This window comes from Limulus polyphemus, unplaced genomic scaffold (assembly GCF_000517525.1).
Source record: "Limulus polyphemus unplaced genomic scaffold, Limulus_polyphemus-2.1.2 Scaffold2572, whole genome shotgun sequence".
NCBI classification, from domain to species: Eukaryota; Metazoa; Arthropoda; class Merostomata; order Xiphosura; family Limulidae; genus Limulus; species Limulus polyphemus.
Window position 1 is genome coordinate 86,685 of NW_013668182.1, and position 20,366 is coordinate 107,050.

General features: G+C 29.1%; 1 protein-coding gene across 1 annotated transcript in view; it reads left to right on the forward strand.

Annotated features, from left to right (window-relative positions):
• The window catches only part of LOC106467335 (laminin subunit alpha-2-like), a gene marked incomplete at its 5' end in the record, with an annotated part of 162,333 nt that overhangs the window by 86,377 nt on the left and 55,590 nt on the right, over positions 1-20,366 (forward strand). The window contains 7 exons of the mRNA XM_022395494.1: positions 998-1,140; positions 2,385-2,492; positions 3,209-3,320; positions 4,117-4,267; positions 7,744-7,942; positions 8,913-9,029; positions 9,874-10,034. Of these exons, the coding sequence (XP_022251202.1) occupies positions 998-1,140; positions 2,385-2,492; positions 3,209-3,320; positions 4,117-4,267; positions 7,744-7,942; positions 8,913-9,029; positions 9,874-10,034 (991 nt within the window). The remainder of the gene's footprint in view (positions 1-997; positions 1,141-2,384; positions 2,493-3,208; positions 3,321-4,116; positions 4,268-7,743; positions 7,943-8,912; positions 9,030-9,873; positions 10,035-20,366) is intronic.

The following is a 20,366-nucleotide window of genomic DNA, read 5'->3' on the forward strand; positions in this document are numbered from 1 at the left end:
TTAAAAAATTCGATGACGAGGAACCCACTTTGAGACTAATAATGGCTGGAGATGGCTTAAATGGGGAATGAAGAAAAACTTTAATATAAGTTTAACATGACAGCAAATGTACATTTGCTTTGACAAGGTTTTGTCATCATCAGGTCGTCAAGTGTCACCTGATGATGACAAAACCTTGTCAAAACGTTGTACATTTGCTGTCATGTTAAACTTATATTAAAGTTTTTCTTCATTACCCATTTAAGCCGTCTCCAGCCATTATTAAACAACAAAAATGTTTCTTTAAAGTAAAAATTTAATTTTATTCCATAGAAAGTGTAAAATAAAACGTTAGGGACCTCAAGGACTGCAATTTGATAATTATACATGAATCATGGGTACGGACTACATTTTTATGGATTTTCTGTGTCTTTATTTGGTCTTGAAACAATACTTTGGATTCTATTCTGTGTCCTTCATCAAGTCTGATTTAAGCAAAGATTGGAAATTATTAGAAAAAGAAAAAATATGACCCAAGTGCCAAATAACTACCTGAATCCACTTTGAAATAGGAATTATGTAAAATACATAAGTTACTTTTTCATCACACAAGATACTCTAAAACAAAATATGTTTGAAAGTAGAATCTAGGGAGCTGACAGTTATCCTCAATATAATGTATTTAAATTCTAAGACTATTTCTAAACCTGATCAAATAGACCCATTAACATTTTTTTTTATTTTCTTGTTCAAAATCATAAAATTAATGTTACATGGTTTTAACTTTGTAATACATTTCCAAGCTGTCTGGAATTGGCTCAGTGACTGTTAACTGTAAATGTGATATTTTATTTTATATGTAAACCATCTGTATTCTTTGTTGTTTCAATATGTGAGAAGTTTTTATTAACTAATTGCTTTTGTCCCAAAACAGTTCTAGAATATACATTTATTGTTATGAGATTTTGTAAAAGATCAGAAAGGGAGAGTAAATACATATTGACAAACCCTTTTTCAGCTTGTAATGATAATTGCACTGGTGTTTTATTGGATGACATGGAGTTTCTGATGAAGATGGTGAATGAAACTAAGGTCTCTAATGTGATACTACCCCCTTGGGGAATACTTTTGGATATAGATAACATGACGTATCATTTACAGGTAAACACTCTTTCGATATTTGTTGTCCCTTCTGAATTTTATCTTGCAACACCTAAAATAAATAAAAAAATTATGGTCCTACAGTTATGAATCTTCATGAAGGAATAGTGATAGTTTTAAATGGATGAAGGTAACCTATATTTCTGACATTGAATGTTTTTTTTTTAGAAGATAAAGCACTAAATGCTCTTTTGTGGTTTTCACTAGGTTTAAGATGATATAAGGATGGTAGAAACATAACTACTAATAAAGAATATTAAAACAGTCAGTAGCCTGGACTAGGTTTTCTTAACTGAGATTGGAAATATATGTCACTTGTTTCTGTGACTTACTTGACAATAAGACTGTTAATAATTCTTAACAAATCTATATTTACTGGCCTTACATAGGTCTCCAGTAAGAAGAATATAATAGGCCAAAAAAGAAATATTTGTTAGAATCATCTTTTCTAATATGATGCAATTAACAGTAAGTTAACCACATTATATCTACTATATCCAGTGCTGACAAGGTATTTTGCCCAATACCAAAGCTCATCAAGTGGACTGGGATAGGACAGACAGTAGTAGTTGAAACATTATTTATGTTATCAAATTGCATGAACAGCTGTTATGGTGTGAACTACATTCAATTGGTGAAGTTCATTGATTATGAGTTTTATATTAGTCATTTACAAATCAGAATTGGGGTAAGGATTAATAACACAATACTATATTGTTATTTTAACACTAATTAATTATTACTATTTATTTCTCCTATAATTAACTTCACTTATTATTTAGAAGAACTGGCAAACCAGCAAGCTAATTGTATTGTTCCCATAAACCATAGATCTGTAGATCACATTTTGTTATCAAAAATTGTTATGTGCCTTAATAACTGACATCTTATAAACAGTTGAGATAAATTGCGTTTTGATGGAGATTTGTGTATTGTATGCTAAGCCAATCTGATGTGCTCTGATATTGAATGAAAGGCCTCATTTAAAGTGGTGTGTAGTTGAGATACTGTTATATTCTTGTAATGGAAACGTACATAAGGTCAGAGTAGAGAATGATTATAATTTTTAATTAAACCTGGCTTATTTTGATGTAATGTCATACAAATTGCCAATCTGTGAATCTTGCTTTGTAAGCATAAGACATTATGTACCATAATAGATGAGATTGGAAATATATTGTGAAGCAAAAATATATACATGAGAAAAACAACAACTTTGTATACACCATTTCTGAATCACTCAGGTTCAGGTTGATGCATACCAGGATGCTGTAAATCGTGGCCAGAAACTTCTTGGTAATTTTTCCTACTATTTTGATTTGGAAACTTGGGCAGGCAACTTACATTTACGGGTAAGCTTTATCACCATCAGTGACTAATCCACCAAAAGCTGGACAGCAAATTAGTTAATTAAGTTCTGGTAATTGCAATAAAATAACAAAAGTATAAATCAAATATTTAGACATGTCATTGTTAAAATTAGAAAAAGAATTAATAGCAATAGAAAATATGTAAATACATGAATTTTACTGATCCTGGGTAACTTTAAATGTTTAAAAACTGAGTATGTATTTTGTGAAGTTATAACTTGTAAATAAAAATATTAAGATGATACTATGTTCTTCAGTGATGTATTAGGTTGTGTAAATTAAGATCCTTTTCAACTTAGTTGAGTGTTTGTCACTGTAATGTAACATATATGTTCAAAAAATCTTTAGCTGTCAACTGATGTTTAATGTCTATATTGGTCATTCTATGTATAAGGTAATTTTGTTGGTTATTTGTATTCTTGAATATTTTTTTTTATTAGTCCATCAGCTGTTAGTTACATTGGTGATCAGTTATATTTAGTAGCTGATGGATTTATTTACTTACTTTTCACTGTTTCCTTATTTTTCCAACCAAATATAAACACAGTTATATGACTGTTTGATTTTTAATGTTTTGTCAGTGTGTGATTTTATTATGTAATGGACTTGAGAACTGGAACTAAAAGTTATAATAAATTTATATCAAAACAATAAAAAAAAAAATGGAACAAATTATATTTCTTCATGGCATTGAACAGGCTAAAGGTGCTGTAAATGAAGCAAGACCTATTGCTGATGATGCAAACAAAATTTTAGAAAGTTCCAGAGAGCTTCTCAATCTGATAGAAAAACTTTGGGATGATATTCTGAGTAAGAAATAGTTGCTGTTTCATACTTTCAGTTGATATTATGTAGAAATTTTTAATGGTTTTAGTGTTAAATGCTTTAGTTTCAGTAGACATATGGGAAAACTTTAAGATGATTGAAATTCACAATTTTAAGGAAAGATTTTCTGCTATAATTTTCAAAACAATATTACCTTTATGTAAAAGACTTAACTAAAGTTTTATGATTCAAATGTGATGATTCATAGGTTAATGTACATAGCATATGTTTCATTTTGTTGTTGTTTTATGTACTTTGAATTCACAATTATAGCACTAAAAGCAAATAATAAAAGTTCTATGCAAGTCAGTGTTAAAAGGTATTTTTATACCTAATTTGTTTGTAACAAGTAGTATAATATACAATTATATTGTAGGATTTGTTTCAGTTAATAAATAAAGAGAGTAAAACTGAGGTGTTTCTTTGTTGCCACATGAAGATAAGATTACAATATTGTTTTAAGAATAGTTTTATGTAAATGACATTCAGAAATTTGTATGATTAGGATACAGTATTGTTTTAGGTACAATTTTATATCAACCAAGTTTCAAGTAAAATCATATTATTCATATTAACATCAATTTAAACTATTCTTGTTATTAGGTTTACATACAAATAGTTCAACTTTTAAATGACCTTTATTGTATTTTCTGTTTGTACCAGCAAATCTAACTAGAGTTTAGACACAAACGATCCCTGATTTAATTTTTCATGGTGTACTTTAATTGTATCATGTGCATTGGATGGTAGTTTATAAGGCTTTATTCTTATTTTTCTGTAGATACTGTTCAAGAACCAAAGAATTATGGTTTAGACCCATCTAGACCAAGAGTTAGTTTAGATGAGATGCTTAGAAAGGCTGAAGAAATTTTGCAAGAGATTAGAGCACGAGACTTTAGCCCCATCAGTCGTAATGCTAAGGAGGAACTTTGGTAAGATGGAAAAATCCCACATATTAAAATCACAATGCTGTATAAAACTTTTGAGCCAAAAAACCATATTTAAGGTAACATTCAAGAAGTAATATCTAATAATTTAGTTTTCTCAAAATTGTTTTCTAAGTATGGCATTCATGCTCAAATTTTCTAAATATATATTTCAGAAACAATGGTATTTCACTTATATAATACCCTATGTTTGTGAGTACATTTTTATTCAAATGAGTTTCTTCACATTTGGTTTGAAACTTCTGAAAGAAATGTTATCAAATCTAATTTTAATTATTTTTTTTCTGTAATATAAAACTTCCTGTTATTTTTGTTTGAATACATCGGTAAGAAATATCTAAATTACAAGACTTGTTAATGAAATGTAATAACTTTGCAAACAGTAAATGTCAGGAACACAATTTTATCTACTAGTTTACACTTTACTGTTAGTATAGCCTTTTTTTTATGTTCCCCTCATATTTCAGACTGTTGTATTTAGTTTCATGTTATAGGGTAAAAAAATAAGTTATCATTGTTTAACTTTTGACTTTAATATTTGTCCCTAATGCTTACACAAGCAAATATAATAATAAAAAACAAGTGCTTCACCCTCCACTCCCCCTCCCATCACAACTTTATGTAGTTGATAACTTATAATTTTTCAGAAAAGTATGAAGAAAGCCTACTAATCACTAAAATTAAATTTCGTAATGAAATATACAACATCATAGTATACATTGACCAGTTTATATCAATAAAAAAGCAAGATTAAACAACTGAATTACATTATCTTTTGTGTTACTTATAAGAAATGGTAACAGAATATTCTTATATAGATAAATAAAATCCTGTAAAACTCTTAAGTGGCTTGCTAATATATCATTTCTTTCATCTGAAACAAAATGTATTCACTGATAGAGAGCATCTGCTTAAGGAAGTCTTGGAAAGTAAACTGAAAATATTTACTAGTGAATAAAATGAAACATTTTCCAATTATATAGTTAGCATAGAGTTGCAGTTGTGAGAGTATTTAGGAATTCTTTGCCACTAAGTATTTTTGATTATATTTCATCTGTCCAATCTTAAATATTTTATAAAACAACTGAGATCCATTAAATTATTCTGATGTCAGTTTATCTCATAATGCTTAATAGATTAGTTTCAATATTTAGATTAAATGTCACCCCTAAAGCATTACAATGTAAAAAGCAGGGAGCCCACAAATAATGTCCCATTATTGATGAATTTTACTAATAATGATAGTCATAAACCAGTTTTAAAGTTTGTTATAATATTCTATGGAATAGAAATGACTACACTATGGTGAAGTATGCATATTTTGAGTACTTGTGATTCATCACATGCAAATAATTGTATTGTTTTCTTTATATATTGTGTAATTTTTTTAATAACAGGATTTTTGTTTTTGTAGTTGCATGTGGATTATTTATTGTGATTGGTGGGAACTTTGTACTGGTAGTTTTTCTTTGACTGCAGTTATTTATTTTTTGTTTTTATTTTATGTTTGACAGCTTTGTAATTGCAGGTTTTATTGTTTACTTGGCAACATATAGGTTTTAACTACAACTCTGAATACACTGTGTATCTTCACAAAACTTGTCAAGCTTTTAGTAAACACTACAAGTCTATTGTATGCAAAAAAAATCAAATGTTTTTTCGTTTTTAGCACAGTACTTTTGCTAAAGATTTATCTGTAAATTTACAAAGTCTTTACTGAGTCAGTCTGAGTGAAAGGTGATTTTCATGTTAGGAATAAAAATACTTGTTTTCATCTTAAAACTTGCCTTAATTAATATCAGAAGTTTATTTTTGGTAAAACTTAGTAGTAGAGTAGAGAAAATAAGATAAAATACAAAGTGTAATGAAATTATCAGTGTAGTAGAATGAAAGGTCTAAAATGAAATTAATAATATCTTTTCTTTTTTTAATCCATAATTGACTTAAGACTTTTAAATTACTTATCTTCACAGTTTCAGCTGTTACTCTTTTCATATCAGTTTTCTTTTAATTTTATTGCTTTGTCAAACTTTGTTCTGGAGATTCTGTTTATCACTGTAGAAATCAAGGTAGGAGTTCATATCTCTTTTTTTTCCCATATAAGGTAAACAAACCAATTAGGTTATTTCTGTGAACTCATTTTCCTAAGTGCATCAAACTTTATTTTTGTTATCTGATTTAAGAAGATTCTAAGTTTTACATTTTAGTTACTTTTGTTAAAAAAAAAAGTATTACAAGTATTACTTAAAAAAAAAAAACAGTAAACATAGTACTTCTTCCAGGTTCCAGGCATTTTGCTCTCAGAATGGCAGTCTAATTTAAATCTTAAATGTATATCAGTCACCAGAATAGAATGTCCCAAAACTACTATAATTTACCTAGCTTTCTAAGTTAGAAATATATTCAAAATTCTGGTAACAGCTCAAATTTGACAAAGAATTTTAGCTCAAATTTCTACGTTTGTCCACCAAAAGAAAACAACAAATGCATTTTGTGTAGAGAATATTCTGAGAAGGTAATAGGCACTTATATATAAGTAGAGATATTATATTATATTAAAGTTGTTATATTGAAAATATAAAATCTAAAGGGGAGAATTCAGAGCAGTGTGTCACATTACAGAGAGAAGTGAAGATTGAAAATTTTGAAAATATATTTTTTTAAATTAAGAAATTAAAACTTAAATAATATACAAATTTGTACTGCAAACTGAACTGTGATGCCAAGTTTATATCAATACATTGATCATCAAGTTGTTTAATTAGATTTTAAATGTAACTGTACAATGTTATGACGTACACATTTTGATCCATCTGTATGCATATGATTAATATGATATCTGGTATTTCTATTAATAGTAGATTTTTCTGTTTTTTTTAGTAAAGTGTGGCATATTATATTTTATTATGATGGCTGAAAATTTTGTAATAGTAAGTTTTTTGTTTTCTGGGCAGTGTGTGTGATATATTTATTTCATTTTAATGTGATCGGTGGGAACTTAGCAATAGCAAGTTGTTTATTTTATTGGAAATGTGTGTGTGTGTGTGTGTATGACATGTTCTTTGTCTTTTAAGATGATAGCTGGCAAATTCATATTAATATATTTTATTGTTTTCTTGGCAGTGTGGCATATTTATTTAGTTTTTCTCTGATGTTAAATTTCTTCTAATAATTTGTTTTCCTTTGTTTTATTGGCAGATGCAGTACATTTACCAACCTTTAAACAAATGTTCTTATTTGTTGATAGACATGTCAATATCTTTTAGTAAGTTGTTAAACAGTATTTCTGCTATTTGAAATACAATACACATCAGGCATTGGTAATTAAGAAAATTATTATTAAGCCTAAGAATATTCTTCTATGTCATTGTGGCTATATTTCTTTAAAATGACAGGAAATGTATGTGATTGTCACTGTTGTTTTAAAGTCTTATTATGTGTGTATTTTTCAATGCTTTCAGGAGAGCTAATATACTTCTAGACAGAGTGAAAGGATTTAAAATGGATCTTCATGAAGTTGATGGGCTGCAAAAACGCTTGGATCAGCTAAAGGGGCTCCTAAATGAAATGTTGAATATTATAAAAGAGGAAATCCAGAAACCAACAGAAAAAGCAAGAATTGCTGCACAGTCAAACAGGTTGACTCAAAATCAAATAAAGGTGAGCATGTTGTGATGTATTTTGATGTATGCTTTTTATTCTTAACCCCACCTCTAAAAATTCTATTTTGTGCAAGACTCATTCGTTGATAGTGATTAAATATATTTTATACAAAATATCAAGTGAGGAATAAGTTATTTACATATAATAAACTTTCAAATGATCTTCTTCAGTTTCAAATTAACTTATGAAAAAATACATTTTGACTTTGTTTGTGATAATCAAACAATGAAATTTGCTTTTAATTTAATAATAAAATGTCAAAACTGATAAGATATTATTACTAGAGCAAATTACTTGCTATTGTAGAAACTGTTTGTTTTTTCTCTCTCTCCTCAAAGTTTGATTCAGTTGAATAAACTTCATGTAGCTTGCAGAACCTTGTCAGTAAACTGTTTGTACTATTTTTCGAGAGACAGGTCATTGAGCATATATATCTGAAGTTTTTTGTTGTTTTTTTCACATTTGTTACAGGTTAGACACTAGCTTAGAAGAAATAAATGTTAAACATTGACCCAGTTTTACTTCTGTTGAAATACAATGGCAGATTTTTCATTTTTTGCTGTTTTGCAATAAAAAAAACAATCTGGAGATGCTGTATTTTTCAAACAAAGTTGTTGTTACATAACGAAGTCGATTCACCAAAACAAACTTCAATTACAAATGAATGGTCTACTTCTTCCTTTGTTGGGTTAACTTACCTGAGCAGAAAACCAACATTTTTTAGGCACAGTGAAAGATAAGATCTTTGTGCCAAAAAATGTCAGTTTTGTGTTTTTCACTCTTAATACAATGTGCCTGAAAAAACTATAAAATTAAGATTGTTTATTTGTGATTAGTTTGTTTCATTAAAGACTTTTCAAAAAGAAATTTTCTTTACTGTATAAAAGTACATGAAAATATAAGCTTTAAAGATGAGTTCCGAATGTTTTACTGTGGCTGACCAAGTGGTATACTACGTCAACTTTAGGAGGATTTAGAAGACAGTGTAAAGATAAAGCATTCTGTTAGCACAACATTATCAGAAGCTGAAGGACTGGTGAACCTGGCAAAACAAGCACTCAGTGATGCTATTCTGAAATTTAAAGTTAGTATTTTGTTTTTTTAATTTGATTGATTAAAGGTAAAGTAGAAATTTCTAATAGCAGCAAAGTGTAAACCATTTGTTTTACTTTTTTGTATACAAATTAATATTCCTTACTCTGGTTAATACCAGAGTCTATACATTTGGGATTGTGATTTTCTAAACAAAATTTACTTTGAATATTAAAATTAAAAAAAAAACAGAATCTTTTGGCATATGCATTGATATATCTAATGGTTCTGACTTGCTTCCATATAGTTTACTACCAGTATTGCCCACCTACTGTATCATATTGAATAATCTTATTTTTGCCTGTTATAACACTGTAAAGAACTGACCAAAGACAATGGATGAAAGCACTTTTCTATGTAAAATATATTAGAAACTTGCAACAGTAAATTGTAAAATGAAATGCAATATTGATGGTAATATTGTTTACATTTTGTGCTGTTAGAGGCTTTGTAACCAACAAAGTCATAAACCCAAAACAAATTTGGTGAACAAATAATTTATAAAAATGAGTTTAAAAATCTAATAAGATTTGTAGGAACCAATTTTTTATTCTATTCAAACTATAAGAATGTTTATCTGTTTCTAGTGAGAGCTTTGTATTAAATTAATGCTGATGTTTATAGCCAACAGTTAAAAGTTTAAAGTATTTAAATAATATATTTCTGATATTTCAGAGAATTCATGCTGGCAATTCATTGATGTAAGGTTTGTAAAAAAAAAAACAAATAAAAACCCTTTTGTATGTATATAGTCCAATGTTAAGCTGATTTTAGTTTATAGTCTAGTATTAAAAGTTTGTGCCATTAATTTTTTTATTTTTCCTTATTTTTAATAGGAACTTGCTAGATTACAATATGAATTTTTAAATGCAACTGAGAATGTAGAAGAAAAACGTGGGATCCTAGCTCTCCTGAATCCTAAATACAATGAAACTTTTGTTGTTCCTGCACAGAAACATGCTGAGGACTTGCGGAAACAAGCTCAGCAGCTACAGGAGTAAGTTGGAACAGATTTGAGATGTTCTAGAGTAACTCACAGCTTCTGATAATATGGGTAGGTAATATATTATCTCATTTTTGATTATTGGCTACCAGAATATTACCCTCAGTCTCTTCCAGAAAAGCATAACTTCAGAAAAACTAAAATGTTTACAACTGCAGAGCCATACTAGTAGTCAGTGCAAGCCACTGAAGTAAATGAGTTAATCCTTTTCATGTCTGAAAAGCATATAAAGGCAGCATTTAACTCCAGTTTCCTGTGGCATGTTCCACTTGGATGGGCTGAATGCTAGTCCATTACAGATTAATTCCAGCTACGTGATGGTATTTATTATACAGCTGAGTAAACTGAAGGAAATGGGGTAAAGTGTCTTTCTGCAGGACACAAAAATAACACTGGTAAGTCTCAGTCTTGCAACCTTTTGCCTACAAGTGCAAAACACTAATCACTAGGCCATGCTGCTCCCTACCTAATGAAAATATAATATAATATTTAATATAATTTTAACTTAACAGCAAATGTACAATGTTTCGACAAGGTTTTGTCATCATCAGGTACTTGTATTAAAGTTTTTCTTCATTACCCATTCAAGCCGTCTCCAGCCGTTATTAGTCTCAAAGTGGGTTCCTCATCATCAAAGTTTTATTGGATGTTTTATTTTTTACAAAACATGAAATATTAATTTTACAATCATTCTAAAATTTTCTGCTAAAATATTCAGATAAGAAAACAACAAGAGTTAATGCTATTCAACATTTGTAAATCATCATAAAAAGATAAGGTTAAATTTTGTCATGGAAGTTATTTTTTTGTACTCTATTAATTCAGAATATCCAAAATTATTCATTTAGACATGGTTTTGCAAGACTTAAAAGGAATCCCTCTGAAAATAAAATATTAATAGATATTTCCAAAATGCATACACCTCTTGGAGAAGTACAATTTTGATCTGGATTAATGGATACAAAACCAAATATATGTAATATTTAAATAATTTAAAAATTTAACAAGGTTCTAAGACTTTTTATTTACATCTGCATATGAAAATATATAATTCTTGTATTCATTATAATTTTATTTTAAAATCAAAATACCTGATATGAAAATGTGTGCTCTTATGTAATATTCATTATTATTCATGTACTTGAAATTTTACTTCTGATTGCTACAAATAAATCTTGAAACAGTAATGTAACAACACACAGATGACAATTTATTGATTTTCTGGGAAACTAAGGTTGCTATGGTTTCACCAACAATTCTAAATGTTTTCATTCTTCATATAAGTCTCTGTATATAAATTCTGTATATTGCTATTTTATATGTTATTTCTGTGTCGGATGCAGGCATTTGAGTTTCAATTAATGCAAAGGGTGAAAGTTCAGTTTTAGTCCTAACTAAGCAAGTTACTTTCCTATGATAAAAACCTTTATCAGCCATGATGGCATCCCTTTCAGTAATATAAATATTAGTTTTTAAATCTTTAAGCAAGTCGCTTTGTTCTGCATATGCTTTGTCCAAATTTGAACCTGTAAATAATTCAGATACAAATGTCAGAGATCCATTTGACTCGCTTGTTAAACATAGTAATGTTTTATTTGATCTGTAGTCAGTTAAATTTAAGTTCCATCAAGCATTGCTTAAGTTGTTGAAAATTCTTTTTTGAAGATATTTTGGGATACTGTTAATGATTTTATCTCTATGCAGCCAAATATAGAATTGTCCAAATATTAAATACAGGTATTCAATCCAAATGTTGAAGACAATACTACTTTACTGTGTTGAAAGTTCAAACCTCATTGAAAGATCTTTCAGTCCATAGCCGTGCCTAAATCTGCACAAAGATAGAAAAATATCGTCTTGTAAGAAAAGGATTTTAATGTCTCTTATTCCACTTTCTTATTGTAATGTGTAGAGCTGAATGATTAGTAGAATTAGCTAACCAATTAATTATGAGGATCATTAATTGATTACATTCATCTACTCAATTGTTTTCATGAGATGGCTAAAATAATCATTGATTGTTCTCACATGAATTAACTAGAAAAGAAAAAAATTATAACACTACAAATCAGGTTTTTATAACCACTTGTGTAGCTTCATACTTAACAACAAACAAATATAATAGCATTATTTTAGTAACTTAGATAGTTGGAAACCCTTATTTTGATTAGTTAATTATTTTCATGAGTTGTGTCACTAATTGATTAAGCTTGGCAAACTTGAATTAATCAAAATCATAATAGCAGTGTTTTTTACTGGATATTGGAATAATCTAAAACTATAATAATCATAAACACTAATTTTGATTAGCAGATTATTTTATGTAAAACTAATTGATGTAATCAATTCTCATGGGTGATTAATTATATTGAGGTAATCACCCAGCTCTAGTAATGAGAATCTTTGGGGTATAATAAATGTTAATGCAAAAATTTGATGTATGTTATACTTGAACAGGCCCTTTAATTTTTCTTCTTTTATCTCAGCATCTACATCAAAAATTGGGAATTTCTATGTCTGTTTCTGAGGTTAATTTCTCTTCCTGTAGCTCATTCTCTGCAGTCTTTCAATAATGTCACTTTGTTTCTTGACTTGACTTTGAAGACAACAAATCTTATCAGTTAGAACAACTAATTCCAGTGGTGAAGCACATAAAAAGATATAATTAAAATATAATTAGATCTATATATATCAGCATATCATAAATAGTAATTAGCATACTGATAATTTCTCTGATCCTATATGCATGTGTTAATTTCAATACTCCAACTCAACCACGTCCAAAAATAAGTAGGTCTCTGAAAGGTGTGGGATGTAATTCTATTTGATTTAACAACAACTTGAACATTAACAGTCTTTTGTCTGTAAATGTGATAGAAATATTTTAATAGTGAAAACAGTAAATTTAACACAAAACAAACTTTACTTTCTTAAACAGCATGTATATTATGTAATAACTAGCTATACTACGTGAATTACAAATAATATTAAGCATAAAAAATATTTTAAAAAGGAAATTTCAATTTTTTTTTCATTTTGGTATATTTTCTTATCACAAGCAGATGACATAAATGAAGAAATTGATGAATCTCAAATAAACAATAGCATTCATCCTGAGGAAAAATGCAAGTTTATGTTTCTTACTTAAAGGCCACATTTTTTTGTCCAAAAAAATATTTCTGAAGCATCTTTTTCATGTATGGAAGGTCTGTTAAAATGATTCCACAAAGACATCTGTTTTTGTAAATTTAATAAACATACAGAATTCAGACCCAGTTATCATGAACTTGTGCATAATAACTATTGTTTCTTTTTAATATAAAAGAGCAGACATAATATTTTTTTCAGGAAAACTCTCGGTAACAGATCACAACTCTGGTTTCACAAGTAATTCATCGTTATGTATGGACATTTGATTATAATTATGACAATTTTCCATCTCGTTACGGTCCACATTTATGTAAACGTCTCTAATGGTTTCTTTCAGGTATGAGGTATTTTACTTTTGAATTTCTTTCATTCCCTCTTCCCATACTCAGTGAAGCAACCTTAGTTTTAACTTTTTAACATACTATAAAAAAAAACTCTAAAGGGAACAGTTTTCTAGTTAAATCTGTTCCAAAGTTTGATGATGCAAGCTTCTTTGCTCTTTTTTCTTTCAACCATAACTCATATCTTCCTTTTTCTCTGGTTGGAATATCCAATTGCTCTAGTTTCAAATTTTTTTAAATTCTGGTGGTAGTTAAACTGGTGCAGGTAAAAGGAGTGTTTTCAGCCCACAACCACAGTCTGTTGAAGGTTTGGTAGTTTTAATATTTATTTTCTGAAATATAATCACAGAATTTTAGTTTGATAAGCATAATATTTGGAGTTTTTTCCAAAAATAACTAGGTCTCTGAAAGGTGTGGGATGTAATTCTATTTGATTTAACAGCAACTTGAACATTAACAGTCTTTTGTCTGTAAATGTGATAGAAATATTTTAATAGTGAAAACAATAAATTTAACACAAAACAAACTTTACTTTCTTAAACAGCATTTACATTATGTAATAACTAGCTATACTACGTGAATTACAAATAATATTAAGCATAAAAAATATTTTAAAAAGAAAATCGTGGTTGAGTTGGAGTATTGAAATTAACACATGCATGTAGGATCAGAGAAATTATCAGTACGCTAATTACTATTTATGATATGCTGATATATATAGATATATTCTTTTAAGCATATTTTTTCAGCAAAACATTACTGCAAAGTATTAATTACCAGAATTCGTAATAAACTCATGCCTAATTGTTAGACACAATTCTATGAATTTTGGATGTGTAGCTATATGAAATAATACCAGCTTTGTACTATTGTAATATAGTCTTCTTCATATGCTTACATACAAGATCTAGCTGGTTAAAAACATAAACAGATCTAATGTTAGCCTCAGCATACTTACTTTCACATCTCAGCCTAGATGAAAGTGTATTTGATTCAAGATAAAAGTTAAACACATAGAAATTGATAAAAAAAATGCAGATTTTTGTACGTAAGTTTGATTATAACTGAAGTGTTATCAATTTGCCTTGAAACAAACTTGTCTGTATTTATTGATATTGTGAATGTTTAATTTTGTGTAGGATCTACAATATGCTTGAATTTACTGTAGATGTTTTACTACTGTAAATGTTTTTTAAATTGTGGTTTGGAAATGACATGATATAACCATTAAAATGTTCAGGATATCTTTCATCCAAATTGCAAGTTCACCATGCACACCTCTTTACCATTGTGAAAAATGAAAAGCATGTACTGTTACCAAATTTACTGTTTGTAGCACATAGTGGTGGCTTGTGGAAATTGCTCTGCAGTTAGTGAAAAACACTGAAAATATTTTTCTTAAAGTCCTGATGAAGTTTAGTAAGAGTTGGGACATGTGCAGTTTAACTGTTACTTTTGGGAAATTCTTTGACACCAAGAAAATTGCTGATGGTTACAAGATTCCATTGGGATTCCTTTTTTTTTTTAAAGTTGAACAAAGATACATAAAATCATAGGCCTACAGTTATAATTCCACTTCTGTTAGTAGTAGATCTTTTAATCTGTTGTCAGGAGTCATTTTGAAAACTGGACCTTAGTTAAACATTCTTATAATAGTGTGGATTAACAAAAGAACTTTGTCTTCCCAACTTGAAATATGTAGATAAGCTTCCTACTTTTGGGATGAGAGCAACCAAGTTGATGACGCACACCTTCACTTTCAGAAAGCCTTTGATAATTGCTTCGTAAAATATTAATTATTACTATTTTGGATATTTATGAAATGATATAAAGTTTAAACAGTAGGTAGAAAGTGTCCTTAGTTGTAGTAAACATTTAATGGTGATACTTTCTTACTGCTGGCCAGGTGGTTAGGGTGCTTGACTTGTAACCTGAGGGTCGTGGGTTTAAATCCCCCCTCCCACCAAACATGCTCGCCCTTTCAGCATTATAATGTGAAAGTCACTCCCACTATTCGTTAGTAAAAGAGTAGCCCAAGAGTTGGGAGTGGGTGGTGATGACTAGCTGCCTTCCCTCTAGTCTTTCACTGCTAAATTAAGGCCAGCTAGCACAGATAGCTCTCATGTAGCTTTGTGCAAAATTAAAAAAAGAAACAAATTTTTGAACTGGAAGAATGATTGATGGGCTCCTCAATCTATTTTAAGTATACAAGAGTATTAAAAAATTATGAAGTTTAAAATGAAGTAGGGATCCTGCTACAAAAAATTAATGAAACAAGAATTAAAACCACAATCATAAATCTATAAAATTTAATCCTTACTTTGGTCTACAGAAGTGTATAAAGCTATCAAAGTAGGGATTAGATTTCATAAATTTGTGATTGTAGTTTTAATTCTTGTTTCATTACATTTTGTTGCAGGATCGTTACTTCATAATTTTTTAATACTCTTGTTTGTTTACTTTATGTTATACCTGTATAAAGTATATACTTTATCTTTAGGAACTGTCACATGTCTATCCATCAATATGTAGTGCCATCCGTTAGGTTGAAAAGATATTTAAGTACATGCATGATATGTTTACCATTCATATTATACCTGTATATATATAGATTTTTATTTGAATATCAAAAGTGGATACCCACAGACCAGTCAAGTAAGCTTAAGAGATCTTGTAGCAATAATCCAAGCTGTCTAGGCGCTAGCCCCACTGATGTGATCAGGTAGGTAGTAGACGAAAAAGTTGCTGTTTTAGACATTTTCTAATTGTTATACCGAAAATGTTAATGAACTTTTTAATGTATTATTAGTATATATGCACATAATATATTGTAACCAACACTTTGAATGGTCGGTTTTTTGCATAGGATTTGAATAGGGTGGTTTTTTGGCATGGTAATTATTTGGAACTCTTGTCAATCACTACTATTAAGTACTACATCCACACATAGTAGACTTTCTTTTAATGTCTTATCTTTAAAGCATATGTTGTAAAATAGTTGTATATACTGTTTTACCTTTCATACACAGGGAAGAAAGTTAATATATTTAGTGGACCGTGCACTTACTGGATGTTTAATAGTTAAATAATTGTTCATAAATGTATTTTTAGTAAAGATTCTAAGCAGTTGAAAGTAATGTGTTCTAATCAAAACCCAAACGTTTTAAAATTTCCAAGTATTTTTTATATTGAATTTCATATATGTTTAGATAATAACTAATAATTATAAAACTTAAACATCTGATTCATGGAGTTTATTTCCTGAGTTTTGTTTTAATAGTGTTTAGTTGATATTTTCTCTAAATTTGGTTTAAAAAGTTGTTTATTTAAGGTTTTAATACTTTTTTATAACTCTGTAGCTAGAAAGCAAAGCCATTGATTTACCAGAATATCAAGGGGAACCTGATGACATTTCTATTGCTAAAGCTCAAGCTGCTGCTCAAGTTCTCCACTGTCCTGTAATTGTAGAAGACACATGCCTATGTTTCAATGCATTGGGTGGTATGCCTGGACCATATGTAAAGTGGTTTTTGAAAAAGATAGGTCCAGAAGGTTTGCATCGAATCTTAGAGGTAGGAAATGCCAAAACTTTTAGTTTTACTTTTTTTTTCATTTCAATGCTCAAGAAAGTTGGAGAGTATCAGAGTTGATGCTGGACTCTACTATATGTAGGAAACCCAAAAATTTGAGTGTTTTGTTGTTTAAGACTTATAACATAGGTAAATTAATATGTAGAATTATACATGGACTTTTCTCTACATTAAAATACTTTTATTTGTGAGCTTTCAGTGATCTTGCTGGTAAATTAATCTGCAGATTTATACATGGACTTTTCTCTACATTAAAATACTTTTATTTGTGAGGTTTCAGTGCTCTTACTGGGGCTTTCATCGGGCAATGATGTATTGAGCGATAAAAATTTAATTTTTATTACTCAGTACATTGTTGCCTGATGAAGGCTCCATTAAGAGCACCAAAAGCTTCCGAGTAAAAGTATTTTAACATTGAGAAAAGTCTATGTATAATTTTACAATGTGAATATTTTCATAAGTTAGACTTTTCTTCAATAGGAAATGAACATTGTTTTTTGCAGTTCACCTCCAAAATTACATGAGTTGTATGTTTTTTATAACAATGGATTATCTGCTTTTTTTAATGTGTAACTTTATGAATGTTTAATTTAGTACACATTATTGGATCACTCTTTCCTGTATATTTTGACTTTGTTATCTCACACTAAACTAGTTACTGAACAAGAAAAATACAAACCTGCTCAGATTCTTGTTTGTTTTTACTAATAATGTTTCATCATAAGCAGATGTCTAAAAAAAAAGACTTTTGTCATCATTTAAATATTTTATAATTCATAACTTTATGGTTTAAACAATAAAATCACAAAGAACTGAGCTTGATGTGCCTCTCAGCTGTGTTGAGTCTCAATTTTTGTCAGGTTTCTTGATAAGCTAAAACTTTAACTTTTACAATGTAGAATTATGTTGAAAACATGAGTTTCAAAATATTTTAAATCCAAATTAAATGTATCGTAGAATTAGCTTAACAGAAAAATGGGTAACTGAGAAAAATTAAAATATGAGATTTAACTATCACTGATGTAATTTTCTGGAACACAACACATAAATTTATCAAATTTGTATTTATTTGTTAAAGTAAGAGTTTGACATATTGAAACCAGATCATGTTTACCAAGTTGAAGTATTGAAACTGGTATTATGTTCAAGTGTCATTTGCAGTAATTGAAAAACTAATTTTTGTTGTTGTTCACATTACTGTATAAACAAGTTTCTGTAAAAATTTCTTATTTCCTGAGCTTGCAGATCAATTTCACAAGCATCAGATTTTTGTTACAGGGTTGGAGTGACAAGAGTGCTTATGCACTGTGCACTTTTGCATTTAGTGAGGGACAGGGTCACGAGGTTAAATTGTTTCATGGAAAAACGGATGGTGTCATTGTTGCTCCTAGAGGCCCAAGAACCTTTGGCTGGGACCCATGCTTTCAGCCTCTTGGTCACATTCAGACTTATGCAGAAATGACAAGTGAGCTAAAGAACAGCTTGTCACACAGGTACAAAGCTCTTGCAGCTTTAAGAGACTACTTTTGTTCAGAAAACAAATATGGAAATAGCTAATAAAAATAGTTACAATAATTACCTGTGTAAAAAATATTTATGCATCAGCAAGATCTTGAAAATGCGTACTTGTGAACAATGATTACACTTTCTGGTGGTTGGATAGCTTAGAAAAGGTTCAATAAAGAGAATTCCAAATATACAAAACTATTCTATTAACTCTTTACACAGGCTCAGTCCCTGGGACTGACCTCATAACCATTTTGTGCTTGTTATAGTTTTATGCTATACCTTTTAAATTAGTAAGGGTATGTTAACAAAAGTTGGCAAATTATAGTAACATTACAATGTTTTCATATGCAAAATATAATTTTTCTTTATTAAGTCTTAAGGTTCGTAAAGCAGTGTTTTTCTCATGCCTTTTCGCATGTTGCCTATTCAACATGCAAAGTAATTTTCATTTTAAGATTAAAAATACTTTTATGCATCAGAAAATTTTCAACTTTCACATGCAAAATCTTTATAATTTCCAGATAGTTATCAAACATTTCTTAAGAAAAAACTTTATATTTTATTTGTTATTTTCACTAACAAATCTCCACGGGTTTGGTAGATTTGACCGATCTTGTAACCACCATAAAAAATTAGAAAATAAGTATAAATTATGCCTCTTTTGTTCTAGAATGACAACAGATTATAACACTAAAACATAAATGTTTAGACTAAATAGCTTAAATCTCATAGCATTATGTATTTATAGATCTTTATAATTTTTATTATATTAACCTTTCAGTTGTGTCTGGCTAACAAAAATGAAGTTATAATGACACAGCACATGTGCTTTCATGTTACTGTATCCAATAATATAAACTGACCTTTAGTCTTTACAAAGTGACCTGTCTTGTCTGTGTAGACTAGTATTTTGTAAAATTCAGTCACCTTTCCATTATTATACATTATATATGTATATAGATTATTGCTATTTAGAAACAAGTTCTTAAACTTATTTTTCTTAAAACATAAACAGTAAATGAAGAAGTAATGCAAACAATTATCTCTTCTAGTTATGACCTTTATACTTGGTTGCTGCTTGATGTAGGTTGGTAAGCCTTTTAAAATTTTGCACATGGAGGATATGAAATGAAATCTTTTTTTTAGGTTTTATATGTACAGTTGAATAACCAAAAAAAATCATAAATTCTATATTGATATCTTAGAATTCCACTATAATTTATCAAGCTTAGTAACTAAGCTGTATTTGGGTTTAAAAAATATGACATTTTGAGCAGACTAAAGACATAACCTACCTCCTTGAAATCTTGGTTCGAAAGAACAAGATGCCATCCTAACACATAAAAATGGCTGAGGGGAACATTCTGAGCTTTTGATTGATTATTCACATGTCATATATGTATATAAGATATAAGAGACCGTTTCCAAAAATGAAAAGAGGTGAGTGGGCCACTGTTTTTAATTCAGTACATGAGTGATATCTCAGCAAATAGAAAAGATATGAGGTTGTTATTTTATATTCTAGCTTGTCAATATCGGTAATTTGAGTTCCTAATTCTTATGAAACTATAGATTTAGTATTTTGAAACCACAAACATCTAATTTAAACCAGTGCTGCATTCAACATACCACGTCACACACAAAAATCAATGTTTAACTGTATTTTTAATATTTACTTTTAAATTAAGAAATTAGATAATCTATAATATTAAAATTTAAATTATAGTCTACAGTTT